Consider the following 16,437-nt stretch of genomic DNA (forward strand, 5'->3'; position numbering starts at 1 on the left):
TCAAGTCAACATGCAACAATTCTGGCTTTTATGTGAACTCTCCAAGTGCAGATAACAGGTGCTCTTTGTGATTTTGCTTCAAACATAGCAGTACATGCCAAACAAAAAACTATCCAGACTCATGCAAGTACAAATATTTGTGACTGTGTACATATTAACAATCAAAACTAGCATAACAAGGATAATGATGGTCTATATGCAAAACGTCACATGAGGTGATCAATTCAGTTTTTTTACAATTTCTCTTTTATGCTGGTAAGGCTGGGAAAAATCTAGATTTTTCCATTTAATCGATTTTAATTTAACGAAACAATATTGATTCAGGAAATTTCTCAATTTCTTAAAGTGCGTGCTTTACTTCAGGCAGAGCTTGTAAGGAGTGCCCAATGACCAGATGCTTGGACTTGCCCTCACTGACCAGTGCTACATTGTTACGAACATTTAGCATTTGCACATGGTTTTAGGCTTTGCCAAATTTAAATATTTAAGCAGAAATAGATTTAAAAAGTCCAAAGCACGCCCCTGGCAAGCCACATCTCAAGGCTTTGAACAGCGCGCAAATACTGGGTTTATGTTTCCTTGTGCTTGAAAGGAGATATTTAGACAAAATTGTTTCAAAATGGCACAATTATCCTCATAAACATGGTCTGATGTGTACCGATATCAACCAATAATCAGTATTGGTCAATAAAAGCATTTTTTCTCACATTATTGGCAGGTAGTTTAAAAACAGCCGATATATCCGGCAAATTAAAAGAGAACAGAAAAATGCAATGAATTTAAGCACTGTGTATAAAAATAAAAAAACCTATAAGATTAAAATGGACATTATATGAATAAATAACATTTAGAAAATTGAAACTTCAGAATTTAGTTAATGCAAGTAAAAAAAATGATATATAATAATAATAATAATAATAATAGGCTATCGTCAGAATTGTTTAAATTAGAGATGCTCCGATCAGCATTTTTGGGGCCAATCACCGATTACCGATCACCAAGATCATGATCTGCCGATCACAGAATGGCAGTGGAATGGGAATCTTTTATTTATAATCTAGCACCATTTGCAGAAATGAAACTATAAATTAGGTATATTATTGTTTTAATAGAGAATCTAATAAATAAGCACAACAAATATTTCTTCTTGCAAAGAGAAATGTAAAGGCAGAGAGAGAAATCCAAATCTGCCACAGAATCTGTCACACATGAGCAACGGGTTACAAAATGCTCGCACTGTGTAAAATGGTCTCTAATTGCAGCCACATCAGGAACGCTATGATGACAAAAGTAAACAGAAAGATCGGCTCATGAGATCTTCAAATTTAGCGAGTGCTGATCGCGTCATTTAATGCCGTTATCGGCCGATTACGATCGGCGGCCGATTGATCGGAGCATCCCTAGTTTAAATATAGGTGCATCTCAAATTGAAGCCAAATTCGTACCAATACCCAGCCCTAGTATTCACACTATGTGTAATAAATCATACCAGAGTATGGTTTGACCCCCCAAAGTCTGATTCGTTTGACCGGTGTGAAATTAAGGATTTAATGTGACATACTGAACAGAAGATTAACATGGATAAGCATATGACAGCCAGGATTTGAATATTAATGATGATGTGTCACCAAATATTTGCTTTAGCAGAATGAACAAAATTGTTGACTGCTGCATGGTAACATCAATTTCTGACTATTCCCAACTGGATCTAATAATCTAAATTAAAGTGTTAAATAGAGGAAACGATAGTCAGCAGACTAAATTGTCTACAAATAATTGCTGGGTCCCAAGAGTGAGCTGTCCATCTAGTATGCATTTTAGGGAATCAAATTCAACTATTACAGCTTAATTGCATTTCACTGTTAATTTAAGTAAATTAGCATTAAATAATAACTTTACATATGGTACGTGGATTAAAAAAAATAATGAATTCAAATTACTCAGCTTATTTAGTTGGGATGTGCATTTATGTTATTTTTTCATTTCGATTTATCCATAGGTCTGAAGAACGAGTACTCGATTAACTGGGGGCGGGGCAATCAAATGGGCTTTGTAAAATAGTACACGTCATAGTGAAATTAAAATATTTTTATTTAAAGCACTCAAATAAAACTTAATTTCGAAGAAACTATGACAGAACAATGAACACATACTGCATTTTTAATGAATTAAATGTTTTTAACAGAAACCTCCTACATAAATAGCTGCGTGATGAAGTGAAACTAAAGGGTTAATAAATACAAACCGAAGCGCTTTCTATATGACGCACTCTGCATAATATTAAGCCTTTATACAACATAAATGTACAACATGCATCTATCTGCATAAAATGCAAGACTTCAACTAAGTTTTCAACTAAGTTATCTAAAAAAAAGAAAGTTTAACTCCCTTTATGGATGTGCAACATAAACAGTGCACTTTTAAACACGTCCAGTCAAAGCTCAAGCTTCATAACATTAAGCAGCTTTAAGTCTTTTGCTATCATTTTAGTGATTAGCTGTGTCGTGTCGTCCTCTTACCTCAGTCAAGATGTAATGTTAATGCTCGTATGGCTCTCTGGTATCTCTTGACATTTGATGTTTAAATATGAGATGATAACCCATTGAACTTTTGACGGCGCTGTACATTTTTCACCTGACTGACTGTATTTCCGAAAATCACGGCATCCTTTTAAACCATGGTGCCTCAGAGATGTGAGGCCGGCTTCACGGGATCGCGGGCATTGCGCGGATCGGCGGGTTGCTGCGGCGCGGTCGCCCGGAATTATCTGTTTGTTTTTGAATCACGCATGGTAATGTTACTGATGTCATCCGTCGTTCTGCGTAGCTCGACACAACGTCAAACCCGCATCTCCAGACCCAGTCTTTACTACCACATGCGCTTGTAACGCTAACCAGACATCCAAATGCCGCCATATCCACAATAAATAAACCCACATGATCATCGTTTTCGTGATCGATCATCGATGCCACGTTCGCAATCGAGTACTCGTGCCCATCCCTATTATTTAGTCTGATACTGTTATGTGGTGTAACTGTGCGGTGGTGTGTTATAGGGCTGCACGATAAATCGTATGCGATATCACGCGGATCTCGTCATTAATGCCGATTCCTTGATTAGTATTAAATCGCCAACAGCTGCTTTCAGATGGCGCGGCATTAACTGCACAGAGCCGTAGTTCCCTGACAAGCTGGGCCATATCGCAGGCGATACTTCCGCGATAATTAATGCGAAATTGCCCCGATTGTCAGTGAACTACGGCTCTGTGAAACCCAAACAAAAAGCACACGCTGTAAAAGACAGAACATAATGCAGCACTGTAAAAGGTTCAAACAGAAAGCTGCATCCTCCGGAGGTCGCATATGCAGGCTGCATAAGTCATCAAGGTTTATTTCAGTTAATTATCTGAGCATTACATTCGCAAGTCGTGAGCATATAACAACAATTTGCGATATTGTAAATGCAAACGTACAGCATTTCACCTCCACGAGAAATCTCGTGACATAACTAATCTTGACGCACGAGATCTCGTCACACCCCTATAGATTACGTTATTAGATCTGGTTAAGCAGGGCTCAACACAAATAAATTTTTTTACTGGCCCAATCGGGCCAGTGGTTCAGGTTTTCACTTGCCCTGCCAAAATTTTCACTGGCCCCAATAAAAAAATGTCAGTGTCACATATTTTAAAATAATAATTCAAAAGTCAAATATAACTGTATACATATACAGCAGATATGTTCCAACGAAAAAGGTTCCCAACTTTTATGCTTTACCTGTAATCTGACAGCAAAATGTGGACAAAATGTCCCATCATTTCTTTTGTCATGTTTTATCCAAGTAAATGTCTGCTTCCAAGATGTTAATTATTTTACAATGACGAAAATATATTTTAGTGACTGAAGGTGAAGCACTGGCCCAATCGGGCAAGTGACAATACTTTTTACTGGCCCGAACGTCTCTCACGCTTGCCCCGGGCAACCGGGCAGTCCTTTATGTTGAGCCCTGTTAAGCCTGTGTCACTTCTAGCTATCAATAGAGTTGCATTTACAAATATCACCACACAAAGTTAAAAACATTTTACATGTTCTGTGAACAAATAGTAGTGCTAGTTAGGGCTGTCAAAATGGCTGAACAAGTACATTCGAAATTCGTCCTTGAAAAATAATAAAATTCGAATTATATTCGAATTATAAAGACCTACTTTATCTTGGAGAAAATACTCCTAAAAGCCCACAAGAGGGCGCAGCACAAAGCCCCAATAATATAATCATGCACAGCATATTTTTTGTTAAAACGAATGTTATAAACACTACTAATGAAATAAAAATTAACCAGTATAGTTGTGCACCTGTAAATGTACAAAACGAATGCCATACATAGACAATGCATATTAATATAGGGCATTTTATATAAGTAGATAAATTAACGTGTTTCTAATAAAGTATGAAAACGAATTAATCTTTATTTAAGCCAAAATAAGTGGGAAAGATCATTAACGTGTTTCTAAAAGGTCATTTAAATTTTGTCAAGCTTAAACGCTATTCACAACAACTTATATTATATTTTGTGTGTTCTTTGGTTGAAAATATGTAGAAATATATGCGAGTAATAAAGTACAGAACAGAAATGTTTAACTTACGCGCAGAGTGAAGCCGTTAATAAAGCGTAAAACTCTCCGTAATTAATAGAGGACGTGCTTGACAACAATCGAGTTGGCAGATGATCATCATGTTTCACGCAGATAATGTTGATGAAAAACTTGCATATCAAATGTCCAGGTGAAAGTCAAGTTTCCAGTCAGTTAAAATAAAGCCACCGCGGCGTTACATTGCAACTTTCTCATATGCGGTGTGGACTATGTAGATGCACATATGGTTTTAATGTTGCTAAACAAGCAGCTGTATTATGGCACTTTCGTGTTGATCAGTTATTTTAAACTTTAAAACTGCATTTAGAAGCAGACGACAATAATTCATCTCAGTTAGTTTCACTTTGCGGTTGAATTCCAGTTGATGCTCCAAAAACCAAAGCAGCATCACACAGCCCTTTTAATATGTATTCTGTCCGACTCGTAATCCCCACTGTCTTTTCTTGCTATTTTTCAAATGAATAACACTGGCTTGCTCCGCATAGTTGGCTGAGCCGCTAACGCTCTGTATAACAATCCGCGTCAGTTATGCATTATCACGTTGCGTGAGCTTCCTGACACAGGTAAAATTCGAATGCAAAGTTTTACGTTCGAATATGCATATTTTTTTTACATTCGACGAATATTCGAAATTCGAATTAAAATTTGACAGCCCTAGTGCTAGTATTATCTGATCTCCTCCTGCAAGTGTCAGCTTCAGTCATGAACCATGTTAAATTTTTCATCAAGTATTTACCTTATCCATAAATGGCCAATGCTCCGCATCTATTGTTTGTGAACATAACATATTCATACGCTATCTGTAAAATAATTTTTATAATGAAACCAGAACTGTGCGAGTGTACTATATATAGACTGTTTCAGTAGTAACAACATAAACAAACAGCTACTGTGGAATAAATGTAACTTCAGGTAGGGCTGTTCCGAATACCATTTTTTGAGCTTCGAAGCTCTAGTTAGTGCTGCCACTAACGACTAATTTTCTAACGACTAATCTTTCGACTAATTTTTCGAATAGTCGACTATTCTAAACGACTAATTAAAAAAAAACTCAAGTGTTTGTTATTTCATTGTCCATTTTATTTTGAACTCACCGGTGTCATAAACAATATGAATAACTTAAATGTTACCAAATAAAAAATTACAATGTAAACAATATAAATAATAATACAAACTTCCAGTGCAAAGTAGATGCATAACAGAAATATGAAATGTTTCACTTCTACTCTTTGATCTTATATTGCATTTTAACACAACTGAATGCTATTTTACATATTATCTGTTCTGTTGTAGCCTATAAAATAGTGCCTAAACATGACCCATCACCTCGTTTTTTATCCAACCAGCTGTTCCTTTAACTGCTGCTAAAATCCTGATTTAGATATGCAAAAATCACCATACATTTACATTGTAGCTTTACTGCTGTTGCTCTTCTCATAATTGTTGTTGTGTTTTGAGCCATTTCTTGATTTTAAATGCGATTGATATAGCGCAGACAATTCGGTGCAAATTCAGAAATATAAGAGAATACACTGTTGTTGTTACATAGACTACAGAACACGGCATACAGCATCATAGGGAGGGAGAAAGCTCGCACACAGACTCACACTACTGCTAATCTTTCTTCAAGTCATGTTAACTCGATCAGTCGTCTTTGTCAGAGACATCTGTGAATGTTGACGTTTACGCAAAAAAGAAAGTACATTAAAAACACTGCCACCTTTTCACTGTCACGTAAGAGAGGCGCGCGCTGTTGAGGCGCTGCAAGCAACATGAGTGAGAGAGAGAGAGAGAGAGAGAGAGAGAGAGAGAGAGAGAGAGAGAGAGAGAGAGAGAGACGCTGAACACTCGCAACAATGAATTGAGCCGTTTAAAATAGTAAAATAAAAATGTAAATGGGAATCATGAAAAATCTATTTGTTGCGTCCAGTGTTGATTCCGTGGCGGAATCACGAGCAAACACTGATAGCCTTTAACATCCAAATACAGAGTCATTGTACTTCTCAAAAGAGTTAATTAAACAGTACTGACTAGCTCGCCGTTTCATTAATAATCATATAACAGTTACTTACGTTGTCCTATTCTCTGTGGGTGTATCGTCAATAACTCCCGAGTGTTTTCGTTTGAGATGCTCGTGCATTGTCGTTGTGCTCCCGTGATAAGCCGGCGACGTTTGACACGGTGTAACAGACCACTCTTTTATCACAACTTGGCTTAAAATACTTTCATACTTCGGAAGCTTTCCGACTCATAATTCCATAGACTCACCTGCCACCGCCATTTTTTCAAAATTAAAGCAGTGAAGGCAGGGCGAGAGGGAAGAAAGATGATAGCGTAGCAGATGAACCAGCAGGGCGCGCACAGCGCACAGACTGGTGTGGAGGTGAATTACATTGAGCCATTTGAGACAGGAGACAGAATTACAGTGGGCCGTTTGAGACGGAAATAAATAAATATGCGACTCCTCGACTAAAAAAATTGCCGTCGACAAATTTTCATCGTCGATTACGTCGACTACGTCGACTATTCGCGGCAGCACTAGCTCTAGTAGAAATAAAATCGAATATTCGAAGCTTCGGAAGGAGGGGCTGAACATATTTTTCTCTTTAATAAAGGCAGGAATCTCTGTGTGTGTGTATGTGTGTGTGTGTGTGTATGTGTGTGTGTGTGTGTGTGTGTGTGTGTCTGTCTACAGTTTTATTATATGGCGGATGTGTTGCTGCGGACCCAAGGGAGTGTAGTGCCTTTTTTTCGTGCAATATGGACATGTGACACGTTTAGAATTAATAAACTTTAAAAATACTACAGAACAGCGCAAGCCAGAAGCGGCGTGCCTATCAGGCGTCATGCGAGAACAGCATTAGTGAAACAAAACACAAGAGCAATACTTTTATAAGGAAGCCTAACATTTTTCTAACAAACAAACATTCCCGTATCAGAAATTAGCAGCACAGTAATTACTGACAACGTAAAGGGTAGGCTATTTAAATAAAACAACGAAAATAAATGAACGAAGTTCAACAAACTGTAATAAAACGGTAGCATACTTTCAAAATCAAGTTTATTTATAACACTTACACCATCCAATATGTTTTTTTCATCAGCAGAACAATAAATATGATATTTTGCAGAAACCCCAGAGCTCTGTCATGCAAGTCAACCGATCCGCACACTTTAAGAGCTAAAGCATATATATCCAATACAAAAGTAATCCCCCATAACTCCGTGTGACATATTGACGTCTTGTGAAGCAAATCAATCAGTTTTTGCATGAAACTGAACGTTATTTACAACACTATTAGCGTGAATGCCAAAGCAGGAAGCCCGCTTTCCGTTTGAGGCGATCTCTTCCACTGGTGGTGTTTGGTGGCTGTTGGCTATGGATGTTGGTCTCTCTGCGCCACCTACAGAGCGGGAGCGTGAAGCGCACTTCCTGCTTGGCAAAAGCTCTGCATTAACACTGAAAAATATTTATAAATATATTCGAATCTCAAAACTGAAAATCGAATGTCAACCCATGGAACGAATATTCGAATATTCGAATTTTCTGGTCCAGCCCTAACTTCAGGTAGACTTCCGCAAACAATCAATAGCAAAATAGTGTGTTTTAGAGTACTTTATTTCTGATATCGCAAAATAAACAACAAGTACATTATAGTGAAGAACCGAATGCAGTTTTCTTGGCCGATTCAGATTTCCGATTTTTTTTTCTGTAGGTGTGACCTGCCGTTATCGATTTTATCCGATTCCGATTTTATTTCTAAGAAATATAATTGACATCATATAGTCTACAAACAATAATTCACTTTTCTTTAATAAAAAAACTTGTTTTTCATCAAATAATAAAATAAATGATTAAACATTGCATTTGCACCCAAACTGCATTAAATTACATGATCATCTTACATTTTAACAGACCTCAAAATAAAGTGCTCTCAAACTTAGTCAGGCTCACTTATATTATGTTAGATGTCCAAATATCAGTTAGACAGCTGTGGTTAGAAGCATAGTTTCTAGTTAGTATGACGTGTAGACTTAGATTGATTATGCTTTTGAACAAAATAAACAAGCAACATGCATTGCATTCCATATATGTAATTCTAAATATATACAAATTCCATTTTATGTCTTTTAGTTTGTAAACAGAATTAAAGCTGTTTTTTTTTACTTTGCATGTGTTTGCAGAGCTACGAGCTTTAAGACCCTGGGAAATCCCTATGATGAGTGACATAGAAGGAAACTTGCGAATAAATGAAATATCTTGAAATAAAACAGAGAACTAAAAAAATAACAACAAAAGCAGTCATTAGAAGCGTTATTTACAGCAATAATCAGACATTAAATCGTAGGGGTGCAACGGGTCACAAAACTCACGGTTCGGATCACATTACGGATTTTGAGGCACGGATCGGATCATTTTTCGGATCAGCAAAAAAAAAGTATGGGAAAATTCTAATAACAAATCAAGAAATTACAAACATTTATAAAAAGAACAAGGTTGCACATTAAGTAAGGTCTAAAATCATTAGTTACAGAAATCAAATGAATAATAACACTGCATTTATTGTATTAATTAAATGTAATTATTATTTTTTTAAAGCTTCAGAAGTGATTTTCTCTTTGTCTTGGGTTGTTTGATTAACATTAATGACACAGACTTAAGGAGGTCAATTGAGCTTACTGTCTCTTTAAGACCAAATGTGCACAGACTGCATCTCTCTGTTTGTGCACTACCGAGTCCCCTTAAACGAGCGCACAGACACAGACAAAGGGTGAATTACAGACGGCGCAGCATTACAGTCGTCCCACATAAAAACGTTACGTTGTTTTTCATTGCTCTATTAGCCAAATGTATTTTAATACACTACAGTATGAGAGAGAGTAGCGCAACTCTCTGAAATGTAAACATCAAGAGTTCTGATCTTTGAAGGATGATTACGTCTTACTCGAGCTGGACCGGGCGCATTCAACCGCACGCGTGCGTTTGTGCCGTTTTGCAGTTAAACTGTTTAAAATCACTTGAATGTTAACATTTGCAAACCTTTATAACACTTACATATTATAAACTTTCCCTATTTAAATTTGCGTATTAATCCGCGAATCACATGCGAGCCGAACCGTGGGTCGTGATCCGTACGGATCACGGATCAACTGCGATCCGTTGCACCACTATTAAATCGATCTAAACAGATTAATGGGTACCCCACCTCATACTTGTCTTGACATCATCAAATTTACCGTCAAACCAACATGGTTAAAACGACAGATGTACGACAAAGTTACTATGTTTTCGGAAAACAGTTGTGACAAGCAAGTTATTAGGTTTGTTGCCATAGTTTGTGTAACTGGTGATACATGGTGCCTTACACTGTCGTTTGATTATTTCTTGTAATTAAATAATTTATAGTTTCATTAGAGCGCGCAGACACTAAAAATGTAATGTGTCTGCTGCCTGAATCCAGTGCGAGCTAAACGCAGAAGCCGTGCGTTTACTCGTTTTGTTATAATATATATATGTAGTGTTTAATTAAAGTGAGATCGTTTTCTTTTTGTGTTTAATCTCTACGAATAATAATACACGGGTAAAAAAGGTACTCTTAAATTTTTGGTAGCCCGAAATGAATACAAGTAGCCCGAATAAAAAAGACATTGTGTTTAATCCTGGATTTCCATGCAAGCAAACTGTTCCTGCCCATTACTAGCTAACAATTTTTGGTTCCCAAAACATTCCTCTAACTTTAGTTTTGATTTCCAAAACGTTGTATTCCAAGGTTTGTTTTTGGTAAGCCAGGAAAGTTTCCTGTAACAAAATAGAACGTTATTTTTAGGTTAGTTTAAAATAAGATCTGTTAGGGCTGGGCGATATGACGGTATATTCCGTTACAGCGAAATAAAATGTTAGACATAACAGATTTTTTTATTCCGCGGAATGCAAATAAGTGGGCGCGGCTAACTCTGTCCTCTCGCATGTTAGACTGAGTGTGTGAGGAGGCGTATGCGTGCATGCGCATATGTGCACGCACACATTGATGCATATACAGTAGGTCTTTTATATGCATCCATATATTTTGTATAGTATAAAAATTTAAACGAGGATCAGATATAGGTTTCTTAACAAATGTGCGTGTCCGTAGGCGCTGGTTTCTTTTTCCTCTGGTGGGTGTTTAAAAATAATGACAAAGTCAAATAATGCTTAGGTTACTTAACCTCTTGAAAAGCACCCCCATTCTGGCCTGAAACCATGAAAATACCTACTTTCACTAAAAGGGCTGTTTTTACTAAACCATTTATAGTATAAGCATAACTGTGGTATCATTAGATAGAAGACACTTTGAGCTTCGTTTTCCATGTTTCAAAATTATTTTAAGATTAAAAAAAAAAAAGTTAGAGAGGCTGAAGTACATTGTAATAAAAATTTTTTTGCATAACATCTTTTTAAACACTAAAAATCTTAATGATAAATATATGTGTGAAACCTATAAATGCAATGAGGCCAAAGCCACAAGTCTAAAGAAGTTATATTTCACGTTTGAAGTCAATAGACCCAAAAATGAGGTTCTTGCAAGAGTTTTTGTAAGACTAGTGCCTTTTCTAAGTGCCAGTCAGCCACAAAATAAAAGTCTTTTGTTTACATGCATACACGTTCGTTCTTTTTATTGTTTATCCTTATATAAGCGTATAAAATGCCGTATCCACACCAGGAAATAAAGCTTCACACAAAGATCGTTGAATTCGTGTTCTAATTGGCTACACGTTCTGTCTATCAATATTTTCCATGAAGTCATTGGAGGAACGCGCGAGTCAGATGACGTCACGATATTAGACAGCGCTGTTTGGATATTATGTATTATACTCCCGCCTACTTGTACAATCAAGTTCGAGCGCTGGTTTTGAACGCGAGTGTGCTCTCATATACAAGTGTTACGATGTAAATAGTCCTCAGATTGTATATTATAATCTATTACAAGACGTGCATCTGAAATCTGATGTAAACAATGGAAAATATATCCATATTTCACGGATTATACGCATTTGTGGACAAAACTGGTCATTGGATGTACTTTGTTGGAGAGTTTTTATGGGTTATTCACACATCTGAAACAGACTGGATTCGATTCGCGTTCCTTATACCAGCACAAAGGTAAGGAGTCAGTTTATATTATGCATGTTGTTATCTGGACTTCTGTAATAAAATACTATATTTATGATACTAGAGCAATTTTATCTCAAAACGGACACCATACACTGACGCTAAACCCTTAGACCTTTTAAACGATGTATAGTAGTGTTATTATTATTGTTGTTTGTACACAGTAGGCTATTTATATATTGTTAGCAGCATTAAAAAAAACTGACGTCCTTCCGTCCGCGAGCTAGTGCGCGTCGAGAGGTTAAAGCTGCAGTCGGCAATATTTTTTTGATCATATTCACCGAAACCGACACTATGCTCCGATAGAACAACATAAATGAGACTGTTTAAGAAAAAAAAAACAGCACTTCTACCTCCACCTAGAGCCTGTTATTTGTTTGGCAAAAATCCACCGCTCCCGGTTTATCTGGTCCAATCAGCGCAGGGCTGTGTAAAATCTGCCTGTCAATCACAGTTTCTGCACACGCCACAGATCCACCCTTGTGCGCATTACATTTTCACATGCATCCGCCTAAAGTTCACAGGTGTGTTGGATTGAAAGCAGTACACAGCGTGATGGCGGAGAAAACATTCACTAAAAACTTCCGATTCCTCTGTTAACAACCATGGAAAAGAGAACAACCAAGAAAACAAAGATAGAAAGTGACCGTGCCGTATAAAACTAGGATCAATATCGAACCGGCATTTGAAAGGTGGAGAGATCTATGAGATTTTAAAGGGTTCAAGCTGGATGCAGAGCTTGCCACATTTCTTCTCGACAGGTAATTGTGCTTTATCAACCATTGATTGTTTTCTGAGTGTTATGCAAGTAATCCAAGTATGCTTGCACACGCACTGACGAGGAACAGCTCGATTGGAGGTGGCTCGGCGGTAGTGTGGGAGGGGCATGAAAATTGTAAACATTCGAAATCATCTCAATCCTCCAGAATAGCCGACTGAAGCTTTAACAACGGCCGACGCTCTGGAGCGCTTAAAGCAGGGGTACCACATTTTCCACGTGGTTTTGGAGGCGAAATGTAAAACAATTGAGCATATGTGCTTGGCCATTTCAGCGGGTGCTAAAGCCGAGCCCCGAAGCACATACGGGATCGCTGCCTATGTGCATGTTCATTGTAGCACTTCCATCCGTGAAACAACAGGTGCGAAAACTTTTTGGGGTCTAAACAGAGATTGGAAGTTATGTCCCGTACAAACACGTTAATGAGGCAACGCACATGCATCCAATGAAACCAGATCAATACATTATTTAGTAATCCTGTTTTCTGGATGTAAGCTTTGAAAACTCTTAACATGTTAAAATTTGCAAACCATAAAACAATTGTGCACTCTTCAAATCACAAAGGGATAGTTCACAAAAAAATTTAAATTCTGTGATCATTTGTGATCAACTCGTGTTGTTACAAACCTGTATACATTTCTTTTTTCTGATGAACACAAAAATTGATATTTGTTTAGACTGTTTCTAACCAAACCGATCAGAGGCCCCATTGACCTCCATAGTATTATTTTCCTACTATAGAAGTCAATGGGGCCTCTGATCGGTTTAGTTACAAATATTCCATAAAATATTATTTCGTGTTTATCAGAACAAAGAAATTTTCACAGGTTTGTAACAATATGAGAGTGAGTAAATGATGAATGATTTTTATTTTTGGATAAACCATCCCTTTATTTTAATGATTTTTTAAAATTTCTGCATGTATACTTTGGTCATTTCCCACAAGGGCTCAACAAAACTAAACTTGAAGGTTCAATTCTTATGAACACAAACCACAAGACCTGTTTCCTGATATTTTCTGCAATCTCTTTTTCTATACAGATTATTAACCAAGAAGCCTACAAATTTGAACAATAAGGCATATGGTCGGTTTAGAAAAGATCTATAAATGGCATGTGTGAGGTAAACCTAAGAGTTAAAAAGAGGAAATCACACTGAGCTGATTATATTGTTTACACAACATTGTTGGGTGTCCAAACCCACACCGAGCTGCCTACCCAAACCACATTTCAGGGCATAGTATCCGCGTTTAAAACGTTTCTAAAGTGTCTACAACTGCCTTGGTCGACAGCTCCCTGGGTTTTGAGACACAGCCCTTGTCTTGCATATACACAGTACACAGGTCTCTTCTTTAAAGACAGGATTAGTGCGGCTAATAAGCTAAACCATGACCAAACACACGATTAGACGATAGTAAAATAAGTAACTGATTCTGTTTAAAAACCATGAAAAAACGATATATTAAAACAGCAACGCATTGATATAGCACCGCTTCATATTATAATGGTCATGTTAGCTCGCTAGCGCACCGCATTTCTCTTTGTTGCTAATAAATAAGACATTTTACAATCAAACACAACAAACGACAGAAAATGACCACAAACAACCTACGCATTTTAAACTATTTATGAGGTAAAATGTATAAAAATACGTGTTTGGTTTAACGTGGTTTCAAATTAAAACACTAAACCCGTATGTATGAGAGCTAATAGGATACATTGGAACCAAAATACGCCTTGAGCCTCGACAGGAGTTAAAATATCCTCGCGTTAAACGCAAACCTTAGGTAAATAAATACTTTCAAAGACGCTGACAGTCGTTAAATGTGTGTCAAAGCGTTCTGAATGACGGTGTTTTGTGTGTGAATGCTGATATTTTTTGGCACCCACCATGAGTAGCTCTGCTCCGCCATGTCAGTCAGTCAGTCAGGCAGTCGGCGGTCGAGGGCTCAGGTTCGGCACAGGTTTGGCTCAAACGACGAGATGATCTCCTCCACGCGCTCGCGGTGTCGCCTTCTTCACTGAGCCCGTTCCGATAACAACATGGCGATGGGTTTTCCTTCAGCGGCTCGCGACGGTAAATACAAAGATCGGAGCTTTGCTGCTAGCCGCGCTAAGAAACAAAAGCGGTCCGCAAAAAATGAAAGCACAGTTTCGTTGACGTCGGCTGAACGTCCGTCCGTCTCATCGACCTCAAAACAGGCCTCTCTATTAAAGGCCCTCAGATGAGCTGCAAACCCATCTTGGGTTTTAATGCAGAGAGTGCGAAAGAGATGTGCTGTATTTGCCTCGCTAGCTGTAATGGAAGCGCACGGATAGCTTTGTTTTCTATGGCGAACGAACGGGAGCGCGCGAGTGTCGCTCCTGCCAAAGAAATGCGCGTTCGCGAGCTTGAGATGAAGGGACAGGCTCTGCCAGTAGGTGACATGCAGTATTGCAGTCTTTAGTTTGCTGAGGCTGTGTGTGTGAAATAATGTCATGTCATACAACCTGATGCATTAATTCAGTGCTACAAGAGTACAAGAAGTACAAGAGATGTTACATAGTTACATAATAACATTTGCTGCTATAAAAATAAATAAATAAATATTCACATAAATCTCAGAGCTTTTCGTGTTTTCAGCGTTTTTTATTCCAAAGTGTTTATATATATATAGCCAAATTGTTTTTATTTGTTTGTTATTTTTCGAGCAATACAAATAACTGCATAACGTTTTTCTTCTTTTGGTTCTGAAAAGAAAAAGCACATTAAATACATTTTTTTAATTTATAGTTTTAGTTTTTTTGTCTTTTATTAATGTATACTTTTTAAATCTTTTCAAAATTAATAAAATACGCGTAACATCGAAGTACATTTTCAACCAAGTAACGTTACAGGTCATCCCAAAATGACTCCTCGCCCTGGTTTTATTTATTTATTTAATTTTTACTTTTTTGTCGTGACCCTGACTTTTCTGAATTTTCCGAATTTTCAGTCATGGTATTTTTTATGCTGTTTTAACCATTTAACGCATTAAAAGTGACGTTTTTTTAAAGTCCCGTTTTCTCACCTCTGATTGGCTGAAAACTCACGCCTGGTCGTGCACGCGCATGGAAGGGCGAGAGAAATAATCACACGAGGCCTGCGTACCAGTTAAACATAATTTAAATAAAATTAAGGCGTTTTTTCATCTATTTCTGTAAAAATTACAAAATTATCTGCAATGTTTAAAAATTAGGTTTATGTTTTTAGATTAACGAAACTGCGTGCAATTGTTGTCGTAACAAGAACAGATGAGAAAAATTTTAAGAAATCTTTATGCGGTTGTTTTACAGAAGTTTCAAAGTAAAAGCCGTCAAGTTGTCATACAACGGTATAGTATAGTTTCAGAAGTCTTTGAATACAATGTTTTAGTCACGTATACCAGTTTAATAGTAAATTTATGCGGATTATTTCTCTTTTGCAGTTATACATAAGAGATTACGCAATGAACTGCTATTTTTGGAAAGGAAAGTCAGGTGAAACGCGATTGACGACACTGCAAAACATTTCCTATTACGTTCCCAAAAATATGGGTTTGGAATGATATAAGGGTGAGTAAATAATGACAAAGTAAACATTTCTGAGTAAACTTTCACTTCAATGATTAGTAAATCATACAACCCTATACTAAAATATATGGCACTGTTATTCAGGTTATCATAACTTAAAATACTAAAAATCTTACTGTTTCAAGCTTATTAGTAACTGTTCCTATTTTTATTCACTGTATTATATGCTTTTAATTTGTCACAAAAAAAATGTGCAGCAGAATATAACAAATTTCTCTGGGTTTCATTAAAAATGCTCAATTGCCTAGTATGTTGTTAGTCCTGAGCC

The 16,437-nt window shown here is 37.1% G+C and overlaps 1 protein-coding gene across 2 annotated transcripts in view; it reads right to left on the reverse strand.

Annotated features, from left to right (window-relative positions):
• Window positions 1-14,966, reverse strand: part of sppl3 (signal peptide peptidase 3) — a 46,758-nt gene extending 31,792 nt beyond the window's left edge. The window contains exon 1 of one of the 2 annotated variants that reach the window (XM_073816062.1): window positions 14,469-14,966. In XM_073816062.1, coding sequence (XP_073672163.1) covers window positions 14,469-14,491 — 23 coding nt within the window. In that variant the 5' untranslated portion in view covers window positions 14,492-14,966. The remainder of the gene's footprint in view (window positions 1-14,468) is intronic. The other variant, XM_065290455.2, reaches the window with a different exon arrangement.
• Window positions 14,967-16,437: the final 1,471 nt, after the last annotated feature.

The sequence above is a fragment of the Paramisgurnus dabryanus genome, chromosome 10 (assembly GCF_030506205.2).
Source record: "Paramisgurnus dabryanus chromosome 10, PD_genome_1.1, whole genome shotgun sequence".
Classification (NCBI taxonomy): domain Eukaryota; kingdom Metazoa; phylum Chordata; class Actinopteri; order Cypriniformes; family Cobitidae; genus Paramisgurnus; species Paramisgurnus dabryanus.